At 56.3% G+C, this 26,433-nt stretch overlaps 2 protein-coding genes across 2 annotated transcripts; one reads left to right on the top strand and one right to left on the bottom strand.

Annotated features, from left to right (window-relative positions):
* Positions 1–7: 7 nt before the first annotated feature.
* On the bottom strand, positions 8–13,066 carry LOC136305401 (ataxin-2-like protein). Its single transcript, XM_066208655.1, is given in 23 exon segments — positions 8–148; positions 602–767; positions 1,288–1,624; positions 1,701–1,795; positions 1,938–2,064; positions 2,368–2,459; positions 2,461–2,555; positions 2,659–2,716; positions 3,014–3,132; positions 3,134–3,224; positions 3,591–3,651; positions 3,820–3,968; positions 4,256–4,287; positions 4,399–4,651; positions 4,922–5,086; positions 5,523–5,630; positions 5,633–5,771; positions 7,346–7,437; positions 8,341–8,432; positions 8,796–8,949; positions 9,969–10,040; positions 11,963–12,019; positions 12,590–13,066. Coding segments are annotated over 23 exon segments (3,072 nt in total). The 3' UTR covers positions 8–107.
* Positions 13,067–13,348: 282 nt separating this feature from the next.
* Positions 13,349–25,506, top strand: SH2B1 (SH2B adaptor protein 1). Its single transcript, XM_066208652.1, is given in 10 exon segments — positions 13,349–13,669; positions 18,156–18,236; positions 19,209–19,295; positions 19,615–19,674; positions 20,755–20,761; positions 21,643–21,733; positions 21,735–21,782; positions 21,784–21,876; positions 24,128–24,276; positions 25,410–25,506. Coding segments are annotated over 10 exon segments (945 nt in total). The 5' UTR covers positions 13,349–13,437.
* Positions 25,507–26,433: the final 927 nt, after the last annotated feature.

The following is a 26,433-nucleotide window of genomic DNA, read 5'->3' as shown; positions in this document are numbered from 1 at the left end:
CCCCCCAAAATTCCTGTTCCCCTCCCCCCTCCTCGGCCCCTCCCCCGTGAATGGATCCGGGAGGGGGTGGGGGAGGGGCGGGCCCGGCCCCTCCCCCCCCGGCGCCGTCAGTTCCCGGGGGGATGAAACTGGAGCTGCTGGGACTGGACTGGGGGAGGGGAGAGGGGGAGGGGTCAGCGCGGGGGCGGGGCGCAGTGACCCCACTGTGACCCCTGACCCCTGAGTGACCCCGCAGTGACCCCACAAGGACACCTGTATGACCCCCGACCCCACTGTGACCCCTGACCGACCCCTGAATGACTCCCGATTGACCCCGCAGTGACCCCACAATGACACCTGTATAACCCCTGACCCCAGAGTGACCCCTGACCCCAGAGTGACCCCTGACCTCAGCGACCTCAGTGACCTGAACAGTGACCTTTGAGCGACCCTCAGTGTGACCCGCGTGACCCTTGAGTGACAGAGTGACCCCGATATGACCCCTGTGTGACCTGAGTGACCCCTGATCGGAGTGACCCCAATGCGACCTTCGGAGTGACCCAAAAATGACCCTTGGTGACCCCTGACCCCAGAGTGCCCCTCCCTGCCCCTCCCCACTCACCTGGGGCGTGGCCGATGAAGCCGAAGGGGGCGGGGCTCGAGGCCGGCAGCGGCCCCACCCCCACCCCGGGCTGAGGCACCGCCCCCGGCTGGGCGGGGCCCTGGGGAGGGGGAGGGGCGGGGGGAGGGTGCAGCAGCATCACCTGGGGAGGGGGATGGGCGGGGGGCTGGGGGGCACACAAAGGGGCGGAGTTAGAGAGGGGGAGGGACCAGATATGACCCCACCCCAATCTGAAAACGCCCCGCCCCCAGCAAGGATTCCCTCCCCCAATGCTGACCCCGCCCCTGCGAGGCCCCTCCCCCCACCACAAATATCTCCAAATCCTTTTCCCCTCCCTCCAACTTTGGCTCCTCCCCCACCCCGTTCCCTCCCACTTCAGCCCCTCCCCCTGTACAATTTCCCGGGTTTTTCCCCTCCCTCCACCTTTGGCTCCTCCTCCTCTGCGCCCCTCCCCCGTTTCCGGCCCCTCCCCCGTTTCCGGCCGCTCCCCCGTTTCCGGCCCCTCCCCCGTTTCCGGCCCCTCCCCGTTTCCGGCCCCTCCCCGTTTCCGGCCCCGCCCCGTTTCCGGCCCCTCCCCCGTTTCCGGCCCCTCCCCCGTTTCCGGTCCCTCCCCCGTTTCCGGCCCCTCCCCGTTTCCGGCCCCTCCCCCGTTTCCGGCCCCTCCCCGTTTCCGGCCCCGCCCCCACCTGCGCCAGGCCGTAGCCGTGGTGATGATGATGATGATGGTGATGATGGTGCAGCGCGAACACGGCCGGGGGCGGGGCCGGGGCGGCGGCCGGCGGGGGCGGGGCCTGCGGGGGCTGCCCGGGTGGGGGAGGGGCGGGGAAGCCGCCCTGGGGGGAGGGGGCGCCGGGGGCGGGCGGGGGAGGGGCGGCGGGTTGTGGGGGAGGGGCCTGGGGCGGGGGAGGGGCGGGAGGGGGAGGGGCGGCGCCGGTGGGCGGGGCGGGGGGTGGGGGAGGGGCGGCGCCCAGGAACAGCCCCGGGGTGGGGGGGCGGGGGAGGGGCGGGGGCGGCTCCTTGGTGCTGGAACAGAAAGAGGCGTGGTCACAAAGGGGCGCGGCCTCCGCGAGCCCCGCCCCCTCCCCTTTGCCATTCTTACCTGAGTGGGCGTGGCCGTGGGGGCGGGGTTGGAGCCCCCGCTGGGCGTGGGGGAGGGGCCCAGCTGCGGAGGGGGGAAGGGCTGGTGCACCGCCGCTGTGGGGAAGGGGCGTGGTCAGCGAGCTGGGGCGGGGCGTGAAGGACAGGCCACGCCCACAGCGTGGCCCCTCCCCCGTTTTACACCCCCGAAGGTTCGGGATTTTGACCCAAAATGGGGTGGGGGAGGGGCGTGGCTCACCGAACAGCGGCTGCGGGGGCGGATCCGGAGGGGGCGGAGCGAAGGGGGGCGGGGCCAGCGCAGGGGAGGCGTGGCCGCCCTGGGGGAGGAGCCGGGGGCTGCCCGGGAGCATCGGGGCGAACACGGCCTGGGGGCGGGGCCAGAGGAGAGGGGTCAGCGGTGGGAGGGGCACAGTGAGGCCACGCCCCCACCATTACTCCCCCACTTGAGGCGTTCTTAGCCCCTCCCCCAACCTCACACAAACCCTGACCCCGCCCAGGCTCTGCCCAATCAAATACCTGCCCCTCCCCCACCGAAAGCCACGCCTCCCAACAGAGGCCCCGCCTCCACAGCAGCCCCACCCCTTTTACCTCCAACCCCTCCCCAATCCAAATCCCCTCCCTCTCCCAAGCCCAGGCCCCGCCCACAAGCCCCGCCCCGCCCCCCGTACCTGCTGTCCGTAGTGGTGGGGGAGGGGCGGCACCAGGGGCGGGGCCGCGGCCCCTCCCCCGCCCCCGAAGCCCTGGGGGCCGAACGGGAGGAAGGAGGAGTACGGGGGGGGAGGGGCGGCCACCAGCGGGGGCGGGGCCGAGCTGGGGGAGGGGTGGGCGGGGTCGCTCCGGGGGGGGAGGGGCGAGCCTGTGGGGGGGAGGTGCAGAATCAGCATTTGGGGGAGTGGGGGAGGGGCTGAGAGGCCCCAAAAAGGGGGGAGGGCAGGGGAGGGGGGAGGGGCCGGACTCACCTTTGCTCCCCCGGAACTTTCCGGAAGCGGAGACGGGGAAAGGGAAAATGGGCGGAGCCTGGAGAGGAAGGAGGGAAAAGGGGCGTGGTCAATTGGATCAGAGGGGGGAGGGGAAATAAGAAAAGGGACAAAATTGACCCAAAAACGGGCCCGGGAAAAAAAAAACGGGAAAAAAACGTCACGAAACGACCCGAAACGACCCAAAATGGCCTGAAATAAATTAAAGTGACCAAAAAAGGCCCAAAATGACCCAAAATAACATAAAATGACCCAAAAATGAGGCAAAACGCCCCGCCCGGCCCCTCCCCCCTCTGACCACGCCTTTTCCCAGGCCCGGTGGGGGAGGGGCTCTCACCTGCACGGGGGCGGGGCCGACGTGGAGCTGGGGGATGTAGGAGATGTAGTGGGGGGGGCGGGGCCGGGTAGAGCCCCGCCCCTGCTGCCGCTGAGGCTCCGCCCCCTGAGCCGGCCCCACCCCCCGATCCCGCCCCCGCTGCTGGTAACGCCCCCAGTGTGGGGGAGGGGCGGGGGGTGGGGGAGGGGGCGGCGCTGGGCGGGGCCTTGGCCTGTAATGAGAAAACGGGGCGGGGTCAGGAGCCGCTAAACACAAACCACGCCCTAAAACACTGACCACGCCCCAACGGATAAACCACCGCCCACAACCACACCCACGAGCAATCACACCCACAATTAGCAAACCACACCCATAAGGACTCAACCACACCCACAACCTACAAGCCCCGCCTACAAAGAGCCACGCCCATAATTAACCAAACCCGGGATTAAGCCACGCCCATGATTATTCCACAAAACCATCCACACCCACAACCACGCCCTCTGGACAAGCCCCTCCCACACCGAACCCCGCCCCCACGCTGATCCCATTTTACATTCTTTGGCCCCTCCCCCGCCCCCAGGCCCCGCCCCCTCACCAGGGGCCTCCCGGGGCTGAACTCTTTGGCGTGGGGGTTCAGGGTGGAGCGCTTCACCTGCCTGGGGGCGTGGCCAGACAGGGGGCGTGGTCAGCGGGGTGGGGGATGGGCGGGGCCTCCTCTCGGGGAGGTCACGCCCACACCCCGTTCAACCACGCCCCCCAAAACTGCGGATAAAGGGGAGGGGGAATTCCGGATTTAGCCACGCCCCCACCCCTCCCCCACTCACTCGGACACCGGCGCCTCCTCCTGCCCCTCCCCCACGGCGGGGGGGCTCCCCGGGGGGGTCTCGGCCTTGGCCCCGCCCCCTCCCGGCTCCGCCCCGGCGGGGGAGGGCGGGGCTCGCGGAGGGGGGAGGGGCGGGGGCGTGTCCTGGAGCTGGGGGGGGGGGAGGGGAGGGTCAAGGGTCAAGACGAAATCGTGACAAAAACGACCCAAAACCGCCCGGAACGACCCGAAATCGGCCCGGAATGGATTCGAACGACTCAGAACGACCCGAACCGGCCCCGAAGAACCCAAAACCGGCCCCAACCGACCCGAATTGCCCCAAAATTGCCCCAAAATTGCCCCAAAATTGCCCCAAAGGAACCGAAATAAACCCCACCCCCCCCAAACGGCCCCAAAACAGCCCCAAAGCGCCCCTCCCCCCCACGCCCCGCCCCCACCTTGCCGGGCTCCTCCCTGGGCCGGGCCGCGCCTGTGGGGGGAGGGGCGGGGTCAGCACGGGGGGTGGGGCGGGGGGCGTGGCCCGCCCCGCCCCTGGTCATTACAGAGGACGTGGCCCCGCCCCCCGCCCCTCCCCCCTCACCTTTCCGGGGCGTGTCGGGCGGCTCCGGGGTGGGGGAGGGGCAGGCGGGGGGCGGGGGCCTCCTGGGGGGTCCGGGGGGGGCTCGGCCCCTCCCCCGGCCCCGGCTCCGCCTTCTGGGCGGGGAAAGGGCGCCCCCCTGCGGCTGGGGCGGGGGTGGAGGAAGGGGGCGGGGCCGCCCCTCCCCCGCCGGAGGCGCCCCTCCCCCCTGCCCCCCGCAGGGGCCGCTGGGCCTTGGGCGACATCCGGGCGGGGCCTGGGGAGGAGGGGCGGGGTCAGCAGGCCACACCCCAACCTCCAAATCCCCTCCCCCACCCACAGACCCCTCCCCAATTTAGCTCCTCCCTTTAACCACTCCCCACCCTTTTAAGCCCCTCCCCCACTCTTGAGCTCCTCCCATTTAAGTGCCTCCCCCACCCCTTTAAGACCCTCCCCTTTAAACCCCGCCCTCTGTTTTTATGGCCCTCCCCGCCTTTTAAGCCCCTCCCCCAGGCCAGCCCCTCCCCTTTTGCCCCTCCCCCCTCACCTCCATCCATTCCAGGCTCGGGGTGGGGGAGGGGAGGGGGCGTGGCCAGCCCACCCCCCCGGCGGCCTCGGCCCCGCCCCCGCCCCTCCCCCCGGGCGGGGGCAGCGCGGGGACACGCCCAGGCCACGCCCCCTCTGCGGCGGGGGGAGGGGCGGCGGCTTCTCCCTGCGGGGGGGGAGGGGAACAGTCAGAGGGGGGAGGGGCGTTTGGGGGATTCGGGCAAAGTTTGGGGGGAAATTTGGGATCTGGGCGAATTTTGGAGTTCTGGGCGGAGCCTGCGGAGAGTCCGGTGAACCCCGGAGAACTCCCGGGCGCTCTGGGCCCATCTGGGGGAAAATCTGGGATTTTGGGGCGAATTCCGGGGCGACCTTCGGGCGCCGCCCCGGCCGAGATTTCGGCGGGAAGCCCGGGTGAATTCGGGCGGATTCGGGGAAAATCTGGGCTGGATTCCGGGCAGATCTCGGGGCGAGGCTTTGGGGGAGCTCCGGGCGAAGTTTTGGGATAATTTTGGCCGCATCCCGGATGAGTTTTGGGCCAGTTTCGGGTGATTTTCGGGGCAATTTTTAAGCGAAACGGTTTTTTTTTTTTTTTTTCTCCTCACCTGTGCGTGGCGCCCCCTGCCGGACTCTCCCTCCCGGAGGCCGGGGCGTGGCCGGGGCTGGGTGTGGCCGGCGGGGGCGTGGCCGCGGGGGGCGTGGCCTGTCCCCGGCCCCGCCCGGCCTCGCCCTCCTCGTCCTCCAGCGCCGCCCGCAGGCGATGGCCGGGACAGGCCTCGATCTCCCGCGCCAGCGCGGCCGCCCGGGCCAGGCGCTGCCTCCAGCTGGCGCTGTCCTCGCGGGCCAGGGGCACCCTACGGGACAAAAGACCCAAAAACGGATTTTCGACTCAAAAAACCCCGGGAAAATCGGATTAGAAACGCCCGAAATACGCCCGGAGAAAACGGGGGAAAAAACCCCGCTCGGAAACGCCCAAAACCAGCCCAAAACGCCCCGAGAAAACGCGCCCGCAAATGCCAAAGGCGTGCCCCCAAAAATTCCCTGAAATCGGGCAAAAAACGCCCCCGAAAAAACGGTCCAGAAACGGCCAAAAACGGCTGGAATTGGCCCCAAAAAAACACTCGAAACACCCGAAACGCGCCCCAAAAGAACGCGAGAAAATCAGTTCAGAACAGCCAAGAAATGGCCGGAATCGGCCCAAGATAATCCCGAAAACACCCGCCCAGGAAACCTCAAAACGTGCCCCAAAAACCCCCGAAATCAGCCCAAAAAACCCCCAAAAATCGGTTTAGAAACCCCCAAGATGTGCCCCAAAAAACCCCGAAATCTGCCCAAAAAAACCCCAAAAATCGGTTTAGAAACCCCAAGATGTGCCCCAAAAACCCCCAAAATCAGCCCAAAAAACCTCCAAAAAATCGGTTTAGAAACCCCCAAGATGTGCCCCAAAAACCCCCGAAATCAGCCCAAAAAACCCCAAAAATCGTTTAGAAACCCCAAGATGTGCCCCAAAAACCCCCGAAAATCAGCCCAAAAACCCAAAAAAAATTGGTTAGAAATGCCCCAAAAACGGCTGAAATCGGCCCAGAAAAAAATTCCTCAAAAATTCCCCAAAAAATTAAAAAATCCCTGAAAATAATAATTAAAAATCTCCCTAAAAACCCCTAAAAATCCCTGAAAAGGAGAAAAAAAATCCCTTAAAAACGCCCCAAAATCCCTTAAAAGATCCCCAAAAAATCCCAAAAAAACCCAAAAAATATCAAAAGAACTTAAAAAAAATCAAAAAAATCCCCCAAAATAAAAAAATCCCCAAAAAATCAAAATAAATAAAAAAGATCAAAAAAATCTCAATAAAAAAATAAATACCAAAAAATTCCCAAAAATACCAAAAGAAATTTTAAAAAAATCAAAAAAATCCCCCCCCCAAAAAAAATCCCCAAAAAATCAAACGAAATTCAAAATAAAATCAAAAAAAAACCCCCAAAATAAAAAATAAAATAAAATAAAAAATCCACCCCAAAAAATCAAAAGAAATTAAAAAAAGAAATTAAAAAAAGAAATTTAAAAAAAATCCCAAAAAATAAAAAAATAAAACATCAAAAAAATCCCCAAAAAACCCCCAAAAAATCAAACGAAATTCAAAATAAAATAAAAAAAACCCCCTAAAATAAAAAATAAAATAAAAAAAGAATCCCCAAAAAAACCAAAACAAATTAAAAAAAGAAATTAAAAAAAGAAATTAAAAAAAAAAAATCCCAAAAAATAAAAAAATAAAACTTAAAAAAATCCCCAAAAAACCCCCAAAAAATCAAAAAAAATTATTAAAAAAATTTTAAAAAGTCCCATAAAATCCCCAAATCCCCCAAACCGCGCCCAAGGCCCGGAAGCGTCCCGACGTGCCGAGGGGCGGCGGAGGCGGCGCCGAACGCACGTGTACTGCGCCAGGGAGGGCTCGAAGGTGCTCCGGACGCCGTAGGTCTCCTCGTGCACGCGGAACATCTCGGCCGCGTCCCAGCCGTTGGACTGGCGGCGGAACGGGAACGTCGGCGCCGCACCGGGAATGGGGGGATGGGGGGGGATTTGGGGGGGATGGGGGGATTGGGGGATTGGGGGGATGGGGGGATGGGGGGAATTTGGGGGATTGGGGGATTCTGGGGGGATTGGGGGATTGGGGGGATTTGGGGAATTTGGGGAATTTGGGGAATTTGGGGGGGATTTGGGGGGATTGGGGAATTTGGGGAATTTGGGGAATTTGGGGGATTTGGTGGAATTTGGGGGATTTGGGGGGATTTGGGGGGATTTGGGGGAATTTTGGGGGTTTGGGGCAATTTCTGGGGCGTTTTGGGGACGTTTCTGGTGATATTTTGGGGTTATTCCAGGTGGTTTTCGGGATATTTTTGGGGCTATTTTGGGGACGTTTATGGGACTATTTTTTGGGGTTATTTGGGGCCATTTTGGGGCCGTTTTGGGGCCGTTTTTGGGGCCGTTTTTGGGTTTATTCGGGGACATTTTGGGGCCGTTTTTGGGGCCGTTTTGGGGTTATTCGGGGCCGTTTTGGGGCCGTTTTTGGGGCCGTTTTGGGGCCGTTTTGGGGCCGTTTTGGGGCCGTTTTGGGGTTATTCGGGGCCGTTTTGGGGCCGTTTTGGGGCCGTTTTGGGGTTTATTCGGGGCCGTTTTGGGGCCGTTTTTGGGGCCGTTTTGGGGCCATTTTTGGGTTTATTCGGGGCCGTTTTGGGGCCGTTTTGGGGCCGTTTTTGGGTTTATTCGGGGCCGTTTTGGGCCTTTTTGGGGCCGTTTTGGGGCCGTTTTGGGGCCGTTTTGGGGTTATTCGGGGCCGTTTTGGGGCCGTTTTTGGGGCCGTTTTGGGGCCGTTTTGGGGGCCGTTTTGGGGCCGTTTTGGGGTTATTCGGGGCGTTTCTGGGTTACCATGTCGGAGTCCAGCTCGTATCCGTCGCCGTCGGGGTCGGGCTCGGGCCCCTCCCACCGTTCCAGAACCTTCTCCCCGGAACTCCCCGTTCAGGCGGAGCCGCCCCGGGAGCCCCAGCTTGTCTGCGGAGAGATTTGGGGTCGATTTCCGGGATTTTGGAATTTCGGGATGAATTCAGGGGGTTTGGGGTGAAATAAACGGGAATTTTGGGGGATTTTGGGGTCGATTTCCGGGGTTTTGGGGGAATTGAAAGGGGATTTGGGGGAAAATTCGGGGAAATCTGAGGAATTCCGGGGAATCTGGGGAGTCGGGAGGGAGGGATGGCCCCAAGATCCCCGGAATTCAGCAGGAAACCCCCAAAAACCCGGAAAATTCACCCAAAATCCACCGGAAATGACCCGAGGCTCGGGATTTTTTGACCGAAATCGCGGGAATTTGCCCCCAAGTTTCACACCTGGCGCGTCAAAGGCCATGTCCACGTTCCTGACCCGCAGCAGGACGATGTCCAGCGGCCGGAACACCATGGTGTCCACGATGTCCTCGCGGCGGGGGAGGGGCGCGGGGGGGGAGGGGGAGGGGCGGTGCACGGCGTCCAGGGCCAGCTCGAACTGGGGGAAAAACGGGGGAAAAACGGGGAAAAAAGGGGTGAGAAATGGGGAAAAAATGGGGAAAATGGGGAAAAACGGGGAAAAACGGGGTGAGAAATGGGGAAAAACGGGGGAAATGGGGAAAAACGGGGAAAAAACGGGGAAAAACGGGGGAAAACGGGGAAAAAACGGGAAAAACGGGGAAAAACGGGGAAAAACGGGGGAAAAACGGGTGAGAAATGGGGAAAAATGGGGGAAATGAGGAAAAACGGGGAAAAAACGGGCAAAAACGGGGAAAAAACAGGGAAAAAACGGGGAAAAAACAGGGAAAAACAGGGAGAACGGGGTGAGAAATGGGGAAAAATGGGGAAAAATGGGGAGAGGAGGTGAGGAAATGGGGGAGGAGGGGAAAAAACGGGGGGAAAATCGGAGAGAAAATGGGAGAAATTGGAGAAATCGGGAAAAAATAATCAGAAAAAAAAAACAGGAAAAAAAGAAAAAAAAAGGAAAGAAAAGAGAAAAAATCAGGAAAACGAAAAAAAAAGGAAAAAAGAAAATAGAAGCATAAAAAGGAAAAAATAAAAAAAAAGAAAAAAAGGAAAACAAGAAAAAAAAAGAAAAAAGAAAACATGAAGCAAAAAAAAGAGAAAAAATCAGAAACAAAAAAGAGGAAAAAAAAAGAAAGAAAAGGAAAAACAAAAGAAAAAAAACCAGACAAAAAACAAAGGAAAGAAATCAGAAAGAGAACAGGAAAATTGGGAAAAGTGGGAGAAATGGGGAAAAAAAAATCAGGAAAAAAACCCAGAAACCAACAACAAAAAAAAATCCCCCAAAAACCGGGGAAAAAATAATAATAAAAATTAAATTAAAAAAAAAAAAATCCGAAAAAAGCCCAAAACCCGTGGAAAATCCCCCGCAGGTTAATCAGCGTCAATCAGCGCTAATTAGTTACGGGTAATTCATTATTGGAGTTAATTATTGGTTGATTACAGGTTAACGAGGGGTTAATTAGCGTTAATTAGGGGTTAACGAGGTCCCACCTTGGCGCTCAGCGTGCGGAAAATCCCTCGAAGGTTCGGGCCGCTGCGAACCCGAACCTCGGCCGTGGAGCCCTGAGTGACCACAGAGTGACCACTGAGTGACCACAGTGACCAGAGTGACCACTGAGTGACCGGAGTGACCACAGTGACCACTGAGTGACCACAGAGTGACCACAGAGTGACCAGAGTGACCACTGAGTGACCACAGTGACCACAGTGACCACTGAGTGACCACAGTGACCACTGAGTGACCGGAGTGACCAGAGAGTGACCCCTGACCACAGTGACCCCTGCGAACCCGAACCTCGGCCGTGGAGCCCTGAGTGACCACAGAGTGACCACTGAGTGACCACAGTGACCAGAGTGACCACTGAGTGACCACTGAGTGACCACTGAGTGACCGGAGTGACCAGAGAGTGACCCCTGACCACAGTGACCCCTGCGAACCCGAACCTCGGCCGTGGAGCCCTGAGTGACCACAGAGTGACCACTGAGTGACCACAGTGACCACTGAGTGACCAGAGTGACCACTGACCACTGAGTGACCACAGTGACCACTGAGTGACCAGAGAGTGACCCCTGACCACAGTGACCCCTGCGAACCCGAACCTCGGCAGTGGAGCCCTGAGTGACCACAGAGTGACCACTGAGTGACCACAGTGACCACTGAGTGACCAGAGTGACCAGAGAGTGACCCCTGACCACAGTGACCCCTGTGAACCCGAACCTCGGCCGTGGAGCCCTGAGTGACCACAGAGTGACCACAGAGTGACCACTGAGTGACCACTGACCACAGAGTGACCACAGTGACCACTGAGTGACCACTGAGTGACCACTGAGTGACCGGAGTGACCAGAGAGTGACCCCTGACCACAGTGACCCCTGCGAACCCGAACCTCGGCCGTGGAGCCCTGAGTGACCACAGAGTGACCACTGAGTGACCACTGAGTGACCACAGAGTGACCACTGAGTGACCACAGTGACCACTGAGTGACCACTGAGTGACCACTGAGTGACCACAGAGTGACCACAGTGACCACTGAGTGACCACAGAGTGACCACAGTGACCACAGTGACCACTGAGTGACCACAGAGTGACCACAGTGACCACAGTGACCACTGAGTGACCACAGAGTGACCACAGTGACCACAGTGACCACTGAGTGACCACTGTGACCCCTGACCCGAGCGATCCCTGACCCCACAGCGACCCCTGAATGACCAGTGAGTGACCAGAGACCCCGGAGTGACCCCTGACCCCTGTCTGACCTCTGAGTGACCAATGAGTGACCACGGGGACCTGAGTGACCCCTGACCCCCCAAACTCTCCAAAACTCCCCACGATTTGCCTGAAATCCCCAAAATTTCCCCCAAAATCCCCTCAAACTCCCCAAATTTCCCCAAATTTCCCCAAATTTGACCAAATTTCCCCAAATTTCCCCAAATTTACCCCAAATTTCCCCAAATTTCCCCAAATTTCCCCAAATTTCCCCAAATTTCCCCAAATTCCCCCAAATTTGCCCAAATTTCCCCCAAATTTCCCCAAATTTCCCCCAAATTTCCCCAAATTTCCCCCAAATTTCCCCAAATTTCCCCCAAATTTCCCCAAATTTGCCCAAATTTGCCCTAATTTCCCAAATTTCCCCCAAATTTCCCCAAATTTCCCCAAATTTCCCCAAATTTCCCCAAATTTGCCCAAATTTCTCCCAAATTTCCCCCAAATTTCCCCAAATTTCCCCCAATTTCCCCAAATTTCCTCAAATTTCCCCAAATTTCCCCCAAATTTCCCCGAATTTCCCCCAAATTTCCCCCAAATTTCCCCAAATTTCCCCCAAGTTTCCCCCAAATTTCCCCAAATTTCCCCAAATTTCTCCCAAATTTCCCCAAATTTCCCCCAAATTCCCCCAAATTTCCCCAAATTTGCCCAAATTTGCCCAAATTTCCCCAAATTCCCCCAAATCCCCCCGAATCCCCCAGATCTCCCCGTCACTCACCACGCCGGCCGTGAGCACGTGCAGCATCCGCGAGTTCCCGTACACGCCCTCGAACACCTGGGGGGTCAGAGGCCACAGGTCAGGGGTCACGGGGGTCACGGGGGTCACGGAGGCGTTGGGGATTTTCGGGGGATTTATTTGGTGGTTTTTTGGGAATTTTTTTAAGGTTTTTTCGGGGCTTTTGGCTTTTTTTTTTTCCTTTCTTGTTTTTTTCCTGGCTTTTTTTGTGCAGGTTTTTTTTGGGGTTTTTTTTTTCATTTTTGGGGAGCTTTTAAATGTTTTTTTTTTCATTTTTTGGGGGGGTGTTTCAGGTTTTTTGGGGCCTTTTGGGAGGTTTTTTTGGGGTTTTTCTTTTCAGGTTTTTTGAGGCTTTTTTCAAGTTTTGGGGGCATTTGGGAATTTTTGGGGGTGGGGACATTTTGGGAGATTTTTTCGGGGTTTTGGGACGGGTTTTTGGGAATGATTTCGGGGAATTTCTGGGGCATTTCTGGGATATTTTTGGATGGGATTTCGGGGGATTTTGGGGGGCGCTTTTTGGGGGGGGATGTTTTGGGAGATTTTTGGGGATCTGGGGGATTTGGGGGGTTTTTTGGGGGGTATTTTGGGATATTTCGGGGGGTTTCTTACCGGGGATTTTCCCGCGGGGGTGGGGCCTGTGGAGGAATTGGGCGAGGGCGTTAAAGGGGGTCCCAAAACCCCCCAAAATTCACCCCCCAAGTCCCTTAAAATCTCCCAAATCCACCCCGAAAATCCACCCAAATCCCTCAAACCCTTCAGATGGACCCAAAATCCCCCCAAATTTCCCGAGCGGACCCAAAATCTCCCCCAGGTGCCCCCGAACCCCCCCCAGGGCCCCCCAAACCCCCGAAATTCACCCCAGACCGCCCCGAAGTGACCCCGAATCCCCAAAACCCCCGAAATTTCCCCCAAATTCCTCCCGGCCCTTCCCCCCCCCCAAACCCGCCCCTCCCCCCACTCACCTGCCGGCCCCTCCCCCCCCGCCCCCTCCCCCGCCCCTCCCCCACTGCCGGCGGGGGGAGGGGGCGAGGCCGGCGCGGCCCGGGGGGGGGGAGGGGGCGGCGGGGCCGGCGGCGGCTTCAGCATGGCCGGGGGGAGGGGATTTGGGGTAAATTCGGGGGATTTGGGTCAAATTCGGGGGATTTGGGGGGAAATTCGGGGGTTTTGGGGGGTTTTTTGGGGGGGGGGGGGGGGCCCCGAGGCCGCCGCGGAGCCCTGAGGGGGGCGGAGGGATCCGCGGGGGCGGCGCCTCCCTTCGCCCCGACCCTCAAATCCTTCCGCCTCCATCCCTTCCCCTTTAAATCTTTCAGGGTTTTTTTTCCCTCCGAACTCCGATTTTCCGCTCCCCCGCCGGCGGTTTCCCCACAATGTTTATGACGGCGGCGCCAAAATCGCGGGTTTTTAACCCAAAACCGGCCCCTCCGCCGCGGTAAATAGTCCCGGCCTCCGCACCGCGCATGCGCGGATCCTCCGCGCCGCAAGGGGGCGCCTGGTCAAAGAAGAGGAAACGAAGAAACCGGAAGCGGAAACGGCGCGCGCTCAACCCGGAAGCGGAAGAGGGACTGTGTGAGAGGAGGAGGAAGAGGAGGAGGAGGAGGAAGGAGCGGGGGGATCCCTGGGCGGCCCCGAGTCCTCCCGCGGGGCCCGGAGCCCGCCCGGGAAGCGCCGGGAAGCGCCGGGACCGGCATGGTGAGGGCGGGAGCCGGGGCGGAGCTTTTGGGGGCCACTTCCGGCGAGTTCGGGGCTTTGGGGGGCGTTTTTGGGGGTCCCGGGAGGTGACGGGAGCGGGGGGAGGGGCCGGGCCGAAAGGTCCCGGCGGCGTCTTGGGGGGGAAACTTAAAAATGCGGGAAATTTGGGCGGGTTTGGTGATTTTTGGGGGGTGAATTGACGAATTCGGGGTGGGTTCAGTGAACTTTGGGGCGGTTTGGTGAATTCGGGGGGGGAATTCCCGCGTTTTGTGTCTCCTCACTCACTCTTCCCCTTCTTTCCCTTTTTCCCTTTTCTGCTCTTTTTTATTTCACTTTCCCCCTTTTTTCCCTCTTTCTCTTTTTTCCGTTTTTCTCCTTTTTTGTTCTTTTCTTCTTTTTTCTTCTTTTCTCCTTTTCCATCCCTTTTTTTTCCTCCCTATTTTTCCCTTTTTCCCCCCTTTTTACCTTTCCCCCCGTTTTTCCCTCCCTCTTTTTCCATTTTCCCCCCGTTTTTTCCCGTTTTCCCCCGTTTTTCTCCCCAATTTCCCCCCGCCCCGCCCCCAGCTCCGCCCTCCCCCGGCACCATGAGCGGCCCCTCGGGGGGGGGCTCCGGACCCCCCCAAAACCCCCAAAACTTCGCCCAAAAGCCCCAAAATTCCTCCCCAAACCACCAATGTCCAAAAAACCCCTCCCAGAATTCCCCAAATCCCACCCAGAATTCCCCAAACCCCTCCCAGAATTCCCCAAATCCCACCCCGAATTCCCCAAATCCCACCCAGAATTCCCCAAATTCCCCCCCGAATTCCCCAAATTCCCCCCCGGATCCCCCAGGCTTCCCCCAGAAGCGCTCAGGTCTTTCCCCGGCCGGCCCCGGTTTGGCCCGGAGCGCTCCGGAGTCGCCCCGGAATTCCCAAACCTCGCCAGCTTCCCCCCCAAGGTTCCCTGAGAATCCCCCGATTTGTCCCGGAATCGCTCAAATTCCCCCCCACAACCCCCCGAATTCCCCCCAAAACCCCCCGAATTCCCCCCACAACCCCCCGAATTCCCCCCAAAACCCCCCGAATTCCCCCCAGAACCCCCCGAGTTCCCCCCAGAACCCCCCGAATTCCCCCCAGAACCCCCCGAGTTCCCCCCAGAACCCCCCGAATTCCACCCAGAACCCCCCGAGTTCCCCCCAGAACCCCCCGAATTCCCCCCCACAACCCCCCGAATTCCCCCCAAAACCCCCCGAATTCCCCCCAGAACCCCCCGAGTTCCCCCCACAACCCCCCGAATTCCCCCCAAAACCCCCCGAATTCCCCCCAGAACCCCCCGAGTTCCCCCCACAACCCCCCGAATTCCCCCCAAAACCCCCCGAATTCCCCCCAGAACCCCCCGAGTTCCCCCCCAAGCCCCCCCGATCTGGGCCAGGCCGCCCCGGATTCTGCCCGACTCCCGCCCGGTTTTCCCCCCAATCCCCCCGCGCCCCCCCCGAGTTCCGCCCCGACCGCCCCGGTTCTTTCCCCGCCCCCCCGCGCCCTTCGCCCCGAATCCCTCGGGCCTTTCCCCGAGCCCCGGCTCCTGGCGGGATTTCTGCCGCCTCCAGGCGCTCTCGGCCGCCCGCGACTTCGCCCGGCGCTACCGCGACTTCGTCGCCACGCGGCCGCACCTGGGCGGCCCCGGGGCCGCCGCCGCCTTCTCCCGCCGCTTCGCCCGGAACTTTCTGGAACATTTCGAGGCCGAGGTGGCGGCCGGGAGGGCGGGCGGGGGAGGGGACCCCAAGCCGCAGCGGTTCGGGTCGAAACCGGCAGGGTTCGGGCCGAAATGGCCGAAAGACGATTCCAGGTGGCGGGAGAGCGACCCGGAACCGCAAGGATTCGACCCGAAATCCGGAGCCGCCGCAAGGCCGGATGCGTTCGGGTGGAAACGGCGCGAAAACGAGCCCGAGCGGCGGAACGGGGACGCGGAACGGCGCGGAGCGGAAACCAGGCGGCGCGAGAACGGCTGGAAACCCGAAGGGTTCGGGTGGGAATGGCGGGAAGTTGGGTCGGAGTGGCAGAGAACTGACCCGAAAGGGCCAGAAACGGACCGGAAAGGGCAGGAAATGGATCCGAAACAGCAGGAAATGGACCGGAAATGGCAGGAAATGGACCGGAAATGGCAGGAAATGGACCGGAAATGGCAGGAAACGGACCCAAAATCGCCTGGGATTGAGTCGAAATGGGACGAGGGTGACCCGAAACGGCCCCAAACGGCCCCAAAACGGGCAGAAATGGACTCCAAACGGCCGGAAACGGACCCGAAATGGCCGGAAACGGAGCTGGAATTGCACGGAGCCGACCCGGAGCCGGGTGAACTCGACTCGGAATGGCGGGAAATGGACCTGAGACTGCTCAGGATCGACTCCAAACGGCCGGAAACGGACCCGAAATCACCCGGAAATGACCCGAGATCGCCTGGAATCAGCCCGGAATCGCCTCAGGACGCTCCAGAGTGGCCCCAAAACGCCTCGAGGTCGCCCGGAAACGGTTCAAATTCACCCGGAAATGGTTCAAGTCTGACCGAAAACGGTTCGAACTCGGCCGAGAAACCCCCAAAATCGGCCGAAAACGGCGCGAGTTCGACCGGAAACTCCTCGAAATCGGCCGAAAATCGTTCGAATCCGGCCGAGAACTCCTCGAAATTCCCCAAACTCCCCAAGGCGCCGGATCCGGCCCCCAAGAAGCCGCGGAAGCGTTTCTCGCTGCGCAGCGTCGGCCGCAGCGTCCGCGGGATGCTGCACTGGCGCTCGGGGGAGACGCAAAACCCGCAGAACCCCGCCCAAAACGCGCCAAATCCGGCGCGAAATCCCCGGGATCCGCCCCAAAATCAGCCTCCGAATGGGCAAAACGTGGCGCGAGGCGCTCAGGATCCGCCTCAAAGTCCCCCCCAGAGCTCTCCGGATCTGCCCCGGAATTTCCCCCGAAATCCGCCCCCAAACCCTCCAAGTTTCTCGCAGAATTCTCAAAGTCTCCCCCAAAATCCGCCTCGAAACGCCCGAACCCCCCAGAACTTCCCCCAGAACGCCCAAAGCTTCCGCCACGACCCGCGCCAAAATCCTGAAGGTTTCCCCCAGAATTCGCCCCAAAATCTGCCCAAAAATCCCCAGAATTTCCCCCAGAATTTCCCCCAAAATCCCCAGAATTTCCCCCAGAATTTCCCCCAAAATCCCCAGAATTTCCCCCAGAATTTCCCCCAAAATCCCCAGAATTTCCCCCAAAATTTCCCCCCAAATCCCCAAAATTTCCCCCAAAATTTCCCCCAAAATCCCCAAAATTTCCCCCAAAATTTCCCCCAAAATTTCCCCCCAAATCCCCAAATTTTTCCCCAAATCTCGCCCCAAAATTTCCCCCAAATTTCTCCCCCTTGGGCGGGGCCGGGCCGGGGGGGCGGGGCCCCGGGGGAGGAGCCAAAGTGGGAGGGGGTGAAGGGGGCGTGGCCGGTTGGGGAGGGGCCCAAGGGGGAGGAGCTGCTGTGGTCACGCCCCCCTGGGAATTTGGGGGGAGGGGCTTAGGGGGGAGGGGTCGGTGGGGGCGTGTTCCGCGGAGGGGGCGTGGCCGGAGGGGGCGGGGCAGCGGTGCCGCCTGCGGATTGGCCGGGACGGGGCGGGGCCGGCGCTGGAGCTGTTCCTGCCCCCCACGGTGAGTTTTGGGGCGAAAAACGGAGATTTTGGGGAAATTTGGGGGGAAAAGGTGGGAAAAGGGGATTTTGGGGGGAAAAGGGGGGGATTTGGGGAAAAAAAATTGGGGGTTTGGGGAAATTTTGGGGGGGAAAACGGGAAAAAACGGGGATTTTGGGAAAATTTGGGGGGAAAAACTGAATTTTTGGGGAAAATGAGATTTGGGGGAAAAGGGAAATTTGGGGAAAATTTGGGGGAAAAACGGGATTTTGGGGGAAAATGGGGGGAAATGGAGATTTTGGGGAAAATGGGGGAAATTGGGGGATTTGGGGAAAATGGGGATTTTCGGAAAATTGGGGGTTTGGGGGGAAAAACTGAATTTTGGGGGAAAATGGGAAATTGGGAAAATTTGGGGGTTTGGGGGAAAATGGGATTTTTGGGGGAAATGGAGATTTTGGGGGATTTGGGGAAAATGGGGATTTTTGGTAGATTGGGGGGTTTTGGGGGAAAATGGGGATTTGGGGGGAAAAAAGGGAAATCTGGGGGAATTTGGGGTCTGGGGAAAATTTGGGAATTGGGAAAAAACGGGGGCTTGGGGGGAAAATGGGGATTGACCCCAAAACTCGGGGATTTCCACCCAAATCCTCGGATTTCACCCCAAAAAACACCGCCGGGGGTTCGACCCCAAAACCTGCCGATTTCGCCCCAAAACCCCGCGGGCCTGATGGCGAAAATCGCTTTTCCTGAGCCCGGGAATCGCGGATTTCGCCCCAAAACTCGCGGGTTCGACCGAAGATTCCGGGTTTTGCCCCAAACTCGCGGATTTCATCCCAAATCTCCCCTCGCCAGGCGCCGGAGCCGCGGCTGAGCCTGCCCTGCTCGGGGCTGGCGGCGACGCCCGCGGGGCCCGGGAGCCGCTTCCGCATCCGGGTGAGGGTTTGGGGCGAAAAACGGGAGATTCGGGAAAAGTCGGGGCCGAACGTGGGAACATCGGGTGGGAAAAGGGGGAATTTGGGGGGAAAATGGGGAATTTGGGGGGGAAAAAATGGGGAAATTTGGGGGGAAAAAATGGGAATTTGGGGGGAAAAAAATGGGGAAATTTTGGGGAGAAAATGGGGAATTTGGGGGGAAAAATGGGGAAATTTGGGGGGAAAAAAGGGAATTTTGGGGGGAAAAAAAAGGGAAATTTGGGGGAGAAAATGGGGAATTTGGGGGGAAAAAAGGGAAATTTGGGGGAGAAAATGGGGAATTTGGGGGGAAAAAAAGGGAAATTTGGGGGGGGGGAAAGGGGAAATTTGGGGAAAAAAGGAAATTTGGGTGGAAAAAGGGGAAAATTGGGCAAATAAGCAAAATTTGGGGAAAAAATGGGAAATTTGGGGGGAGAAAGGGAAAATTGGGGGGAAAAGGGGAAATTCGGGAAAAAGGGAAATTTGGGGGTTTTTTGGGTGGATTTTGGGCTGATTTTGGTGTTTTTTTGGGGGATTTTCAGGCCGATTTTGGGTGGGTTTTGGGGGTTTTTTGGGGTTATTTTGGGGGTGGATTTTGGCGGGTTTTAGGGCGGATTTTGGGGGTTTTTTGGGTGGATTTTGGGCTGATTTTAGTGGTTTTTGGGGGGGGGTTTTCAGGCCGATTTTGGGTGGGTTTTTTGGTGTTTTTTGGGGTTATTTTGGGGGTGGATTTTGGCGGGTTTTAGGGCGGATTTTGGGGTTTTTTTGGGTGGATTTTGGGCTGATTTTGGTGGTTTTTTTGGGAGGTTTTCAGGCCGATTTTGGGTGGGTTTTTTGGTGTTTTTGGGGTTATTTTGGGGGTGGATTTTGGCGGGTTTTAGGGCGGATTTGGGGCGGTTTTTGGGGCGGTTTTTGATGTTTTTGGGGTCCCTGGCCCCCGTTTTCCCCTCCCCAGACGGACTCGGGGCTGGAGCTGCTGCTGGAGGCGCCGGAGCCGCGGCTGAGGCAGCGCTGGCTGCGGGACCTGGGCCGGGGGACCCCCGTGAGACCCCAGACCCTGTTCCCCTCTGTCCCCTGGTTTCCCTTTTTTCCCCCTTTTTTCCCCCTTTTTTTCCCCTTTTTTTTCTAATTTTTTCTCCTTTTTTTCTGTTTTTTTTCTGCTTTTTTTCCCCTTTTTTTCTCTGTTTTTCCCCCTATTTTCTCTAATTTTTTTTCTCCTTTTCCTTCCCTTTTTTTTCTCTTTTTTCCTTTTTTTTCTCCTCCTTTTTCCCTTTTTTCCCTTCCCCAATTCCCCCTCCCCATTTTCCCCAAATTCCCCCGATTTTCCCCCAATTTTTTTTCTCCTTTTTTTCCCCCTCCAGGGACGACCCCGACCCCCCCCTCGGACCCGGAGCCGCTGCGGGGGGAGAGCGGCGACCCAGGTGACCCCAAAAACCCCCAAAATCGCCCCAAAAAAACCCCGAAATCACCCCAAAAAACCCCCCAAAAATCACCCAAAAAACCCCCACAAAAACAACCCCAAAAACCCACAAAATTTACCCCAAAAATTGCCCCAAAAACCCCAAAATTTACCCCAAAAATAACCCCAAAACGGCCCAAAACCAGATTTCCCAGATTTCTCCTGATTTCCCCCCGAATCTCCCTCGAATTTGAAAAAATTCCCGCAAAACCCCCCAAAATTTCCCCAAAATTTTCCCGGAAAAACCTCAAAATTTCAAAAATCCCCCCCCAAAAATTCAAATTCCCACCCAAAAAAGGAAATTTCCGCCCAAAATTCCCTCAAATCCCCCCAATTTTCTAAAATTTCCCAAAACCCCCCTAAATTTCCCCAAATTTTCTCCCCAGGTGCCTCCGGGGGGGTCCCGGCCCCTCCCCCGGGGCTCCCCCCCCGCGCGGCCCCGCCCCCCCCCGCCCCTCCCCCACCCGGAGCCCCGCAGGTAAATTTGGGGCGAATTCGGGGGGATTTGGGGAATTTTTGGGATTCGTTTTGGGTTTTGGGGGGGTGGGAATTTATTTTGGGGCTTTCGGGGATTTTTTTTAAATTTTTTTTTTTTGTTTTTTTTGGGATTTTTTGGGGCTCTGGGAGGGGAGAATCCCGAATTTGGGGGAGGGGGGCGTGGTTGGGACCCTGATTTGGGGGGGATCTGGGCGGGGGGGGGGTCGTTGGTTTTTTCCCCTTTTCCCCTGAAAAATCTCCCCCAAAATTCCCCCCAAAACCTCCCAAAATTCCCCCCAAAATCACCAATTTTTTCCCCCCAAAATCCCCTTTTTTCCCCAAAAAAAAATCTCCCTAAATTCCTGGTTTTTTTCTCCCAAAATTTCCCCCCAAATCTCCCCTAAATTCCTCTTCCCCCTCCCTCAAATCTCCCCAAATTTCCTCCCTAAATCCCCATTTTTTTCTCCCCCAAAATTCCATTTTTCCCCCCCCAAAAAAAATCCCGGGTTTTTTCCCCCAAAAAACCTCCTTTTTTTAACCAAAACACCCTCATTTTTTCCCAAAGAAACCTTGTTTTTTTTTTACCAAAGTTCCCATTTTTTTCCCCTAAAAAACCCTCGTGTTCTTTTACCAAAAATGCCCTTTTTTTTCCAAAAAAACCCCTCATTTTTTTAACCGAAAAAACCTCATTTTTTCCCCAAAAAAACCCTTTTTTTTACCAAAACCCCCATTTTTTTCCCGAAAAAACTCATTTTTTTTAACCAAAACCCTCATTTTTTCCGCAAAAAAACCCCTTTTTACCAAAAATCCTTTTTTTGCAAAAAAACCTCATTTTTTAACCAAAACCCCCATTTTTTCCCCAAAAAAAAACCCATTTTTTTCCCCCAAAAGACTTTTTTTTTACCAAAACCCCCATTTTTCCCCAAAAAAAACCCCATTTTTTCCCCCCCAAAAAGCCTCATTTTTTTTTTCACCAAAACCCCCATTTTTCCCCCCCAAAACCCCCCGATTCCCCCCCCAAAACCCCCCCAAAATCCCCATTTTTCCCCCAAAAATCGCCATTTTTTCCCCCAAAAAATCCCCCATTTTTTCCCCAAAAATCGCCATTTTCTCCCCCAAAATCCCCATTTTCCCCCCCCAAAAATCCCCATTTTCCCCCAAAATCCCCATTTTCCCCCCAAAAAATCCCCATTTCCCCCCCCAAAAATCCCCATTTTCCCCCCAAAAATCCCCATTTTCCCCCCAAAATCCCCATTTCCCCCCCCCAAAATCCCCATTTCTCCCCCAAAAATCCCCATTTCCCCCCCAAAATCCCCATTTTCCCCCCAAAAATCCCCCATTTCCCCCCCCAAAAATCCCCATTTTCCCCCCAAAATCCCCATTTTCCCCCAAAAATCGCCATTTCCCCCCCGAAATGGGAATTTTTTCCCCGTTTTTCTCCCCCCTTGCCCAGGGGCCGTTCCCGTCCCCGGCCGATCCCGGGCGGCGGCGGCGGCGTTCCGGAGCCGGGGGCGCCCCACGCGCTCTCGGGCTTCCCCTGGTTCCAACGGGACGCTGCCGCGGCTGCGGGCGGCGCAGCTGGTGCTGCAGGGCGGGCCAGGGCGGGCACGGCGCCTTCCTGGTGCGGCAGAGCGAGACCAGGAGGGGCGAGTACGTGCTCACCTTCAACTTCCAAGGAAAAGCCAAGGTGAGGGGGGAAAAAACGGGAATTTCGGGCGGAAAAACGGGAATTTCGGTGCGAAAAAACGGAGATTTTAGGTTAAAAAACGGGGATTTTATAGGCAAAAACGGAGGTTGTGTGGCAAAAAAATGGGATTTGATGGTCGGGGAACGGATGTTTTTGGTGAGGGAATGGAGTTGGGGTGAAAAAAGGGGAATTTCGGAGGCGAAAAAAACGGGATTTTTAGGCGAAAAAAACGGAGATTTTAGGTTAAAAAATGGAGATTTTAGGTTAAAAAATGGAGATTTTATAGGCAAAAACGGAGGTTGTGTGGCAAAAAACAGGATTTGATGTCGGGAACGGATGTTTTTGGTGAGGGAATGGATTTGGGGTGAAAAAACAGGAATTTCGGGCGAAAAAAACGGGAATTTCGGGCGAAAAAATGGAGATTTTAGGTTAAAAATGGAGATTTTAGGTTAAAAACGGTGATTTTATAGGCAAAAAACGGAGGTTGTGTGGCAAAAAATGGGATTTGAGGGTCGGGGAACGGATGTTTTTGATGAGGGAATGGAGTTGGGGTGAAAAAACGGGAATTTCGGGGCGAAAAAATGGGAATTTCGGGCGAAAAAAAACGGGATTTTTGGGTCGAAAAAAACGGAGTTTTTAGGTGAAAAAAATGGAATTTTTAGGGCGAAAAAATGAAGTTCTTAGGTGAAAAAAGTGATGGTTTTGGGGCCAAAAGTGGAGATCCTGTGGGGGGAGGGGGGGAGCGATGGAGTTCGGGAGGAAAAATGTGGGGTTTAGGTGGAAAAACGGGGATTTTGGGTGGAAAAACGGGGATTTTTGGGGTAAAAAAACGGGGATTTTGCGTCCAGAAATCGGGATTTTAGAGCCAATTTTGGGGTTTTCTGACCCAGATTTTGGGGTCAGTCTCTTCATATTTGGGGTCAAATTCTCCATTATTGGCTCAAATTCTCCATTTTTTGGGTTAAATTTTCCATTTTTTGGGTTAAATTTTTAATTTTTGGGTTAAATCCTCTATTTTTTGGGTCAAATTCTCCATTATTGGGTCAGATTCTCCATTTTTGGGTTAAATTTTCCATTTTTTGGGTCAAATTCTCCATTTTTGGCGTCGACCTCCCCCGTTTCCGGGCTCGATCTCCCCGTTTCTGGGGTCGATCTCCCCGTTTCCGGGGTCGATCTCCCCCATTTCCGGGGTCAATCTCCCCGTTTCCGGGGTCGATCTCCCCGTTTCCGGGGTCGATCTCCCCGTTTCCGGGGTAGATCTCCCCATTTCCGGGGTCGATCTCCCGTTTCCGGGGTCGATCTCCCCATTTCCGGGGTCGATCTCCCCCATTTCCGGGGTCGATCTCCCCGTTTCCGGGGTCGATCTTCCCATTTCCGGGGTCGATCTCCCCGTTTCCGGGGTCGACCTCCCCGTTTCCGGGGTCGATCTCCCCGTTTCCGGGGTCGATCTCCCCATTTCCGGGGTCAATCTTCCCATTTCCGGGGTCGATCTCCCCATTTTCCGGGGTCGATCTCCCCGTTTCCGGGGTCGACCTCCCCCGTTTCCGGGGTAGATCTCCCTATTTTCCGGGGTCGATCTCCCCATTTTCCGGGGTCGATCTCCCCGTTTCCGGGGTCGACCTCCCCGTTTCCGGGGTAGATCTCCCTATTTTCCGGGGTCGATCTCCCCATTTTCTGGGGTCGATCTCCCCATTTTCCGGGGTCGATCTCCCCGTTTCCGGGGTCGATCTCCCCGTTTCCGGGGTTGATCTCTCCATTTTCGGGGGTCGATCTCCCCATTTCCGGGGTCGATCTCCCTATTTTCGGGGTCAGTTTCTCCATTTCCGGGGTCGATCTCCCCGTTTCCGGGGTCAATCTCCCCGTTTCCGGGGTCAATCTCCCCGTTTCCGGGGTCGATCTCCCCATTTCCGGGGTCAATCTCCCCCGTTTCCGGGGCTCGATCTCCCCATTTCCGGGGTCGATCTCCCCCGTTTCCGGGGTCGATCTCCCCGTTTCCGGGCTCGACTTCCCCGTTTCCCGGGGTCAATCTCCCCGTTTCCGGGGTCGATCTCCCCATTTCCGGGGTCAATCTCCCCATTTCCGGGGTCGACCTCCCCATTTTCCGGGGTCAATCTCCCCATTTTCCGGGGGTCGACCTCCCCGTTTCCGGGGTCGATCTCCCCCGTTTCCGGGCTCGATCTCCCCGTTTCCGGGCTCGATCTCCCCGTTTCCGGGGTCGACCGCCCCGTTCCCGGCTGTTTTCTGTCCCCAGCACCTCCGCCTGTCCCTGAACGAGTCGGCGCAGTGCCGGGTGCAGCACCTCTGGTTCCAGAGCATCTTCGACATGCTGGAGCACTTCCGGGTGCACCCCATCCCCCTGGAGTCGGGGGGGCCCAGCGACGTCACCCCCTGCTCAGCTACGTGGTGGCCCTCCAGCAGGGTCTGCGGTGAGGAAGGGGTTAAATGGGGTTAATTTGGGTTAATTGGGGTTAATTGGGGTTAATTGGGGGTTAATTTGGGTTAATTGGGGTTTAATTTGGGTTAATTGGGGTTTAATTGGGGGTTAATTGGGGATAATTAAGGTCTGGGGTCTCAGTGACGTCACCCTGCTCAGCTACGTGGTGGCTTCCAATAAAATGTGCGGTGAGGAAGGGGTTAATTGGGGCTTTGATTGGGGATTTTAATTGGGGTTTAATTGGGCTTTAATTGGGGTTTAATTGGGTTTCAGTTGGGGGTTGATTGGGGTTTAATTGGGATTTTAATTGGGATTTTAATTGGTATTTTATTGGGGTTTAACTTGGGTTTTAATTGGGGTTTAATTGGGATTTAATTGCTGTTTAATTGGACTTTAATTTGGGTTTAATTTGGATTTTAATTGGGGTTTTAATTCGGATTTTAATTTGGGTTTAATTGGGCTTTAATTGGGGTTTAATTGGGCTTTAATTGGGCTTTAATTTGGGTCTAATTGGGATTTTAATTGGGGTTTTAATTGAGGTTTTAACTGGGGTTTAATTGAGCTTTAATTTGGGTTTAATTGGGGGTTAATTGAGTTTTAATGTGGATTTAATTGGGGGTTTAATTGGGATTTTAATTGTGGTTTCAGCGGATTTGGGGAAAATTTCGGTTTCGGGGGGGGTGGGTGGAAATTTGGGTGAAATTCAGGAAATTTTGGGTAAAATACGGTAAAACCTGGGAATTTTTGGTGAATTCCGGGGGAAATTTTGGAAACTTGGTGGAAATTCTGGGTGAAAATCAGGAGAAATTCGGGAATTTCGGGTGAAACTCGGGGAATTTTTGAGGGATTTTGGGGGAAAAAATTCGGGAATTTCGGGTGAAATTCCGAAAAATCTGGGGGGGGGGGTGAAATTCGGGAATTTTTGGCCAAAAGTCGGGAATTCTGTGGGGAATTTGTGGATTTCGGGCAAAAATAAAATATAAATAAAACATAAATATAAAAAATAAATATGAAAACACGTTATAAAATTTTAATTTTTAATTGATTTGATTTAATTTAACAAATTCTGGGTTTTGTTTTTTGTTTTCCCCTCCCCCAGGTCGCTCCGGGAGCCGCTCGCTGATCGCCGACCCCTCCCCCACCCCCCCCGGAGCCCCCCGAGCCTCCCCCCGCCCCTCCCCCCACCCCCGGACTGACCCCTCCCCCCTCCCCCCCCCCCCCCCCAAAAAAAAAAAACAAAAAAAAATTTTTGGGGAAATTTTCACAGAAAAAAAAAAAAAAAAGGAAAAAAAAAACTTAAAAAATAAAAAAGTTTTTTCGGGAAATTTTTTTTTTTTGGCGTCGTCATCATTGGGGAGGGGGGAGGGGAAAACCCGGGTGGGATTTTGGGGGGTTTGTCCAAATTTTGGGGGGTCCCGGGTCCCGTTTTTGGGTTTTTTTCCCCGTTTTTCGGGTCCCTTTTTTCCGTCCTCCCCCCCCAAAAAAAATCCCAAAAAAATTCCCCCCAAATTTCCCAAAATTTCTTGAAGTTCCCCCAAATTCCCCCAAATTCCCCCAAAAAATTCCCTAAATTCTCCAAAAAATTCCCCCAAATTTCCCCAAATTCCCCCCAAAAATCCCCCAAAATTCCCCAAATTCCCCCCCAAAAAAATCCCCCAAAACTCCCCCAAAAAATCCCCCAAATTTCCCCAAATTCCCCCCCAAAAAAATCCCCCAAATTTCCCCAAATTTCCCCCAAAAATTCCCCCAAATTTCTCCAAATTCCCCCCAAAATTTCCCCAAATTTTCCCAAATTCCCCCCAAAAATCCCCCAAATTTCCCCAAATTCCCCCCAAAATTTTTTTCCCCTCGGCTTGGGGGGGGGGGGGGCGTGTCCTGAAGCAAAGAGGGGGCGCGTCCTGGGAAAGGGGCGTGGCTTTGAGGAAGGGGGCGTGGCCGGCGTCACATCCTGTCGCCCCCGAGATGGTGAGAGGGGACACGGCGGGAGTTGGGGGGACTCTGGGGGGGATTTGGGGGATTTGGGGACAATTCGGGAACGTTTGGGCATTTGGGGGAAATTTGGGGAAATTTGGGGGAGATTTGGGGGAAATTTGGGGTTTTGGGGAGATTTTGGGGGGTTTGGG

The sequence above is a fragment of the Chamaea fasciata genome, unplaced genomic scaffold (assembly GCF_029207755.1).
Source record: "Chamaea fasciata isolate MVZ Bird 193981 ecotype frontalis unplaced genomic scaffold, bChaFas1.0.hap1 SCAF_394, whole genome shotgun sequence".
Taxonomy (NCBI): domain Eukaryota; kingdom Metazoa; phylum Chordata; class Aves; order Passeriformes; family Sylviidae; genus Chamaea; species Chamaea fasciata.
Note: the sequence above shows the minus strand (reverse complement) of the source record. Positions and strands in the feature narration are given on the sequence as shown.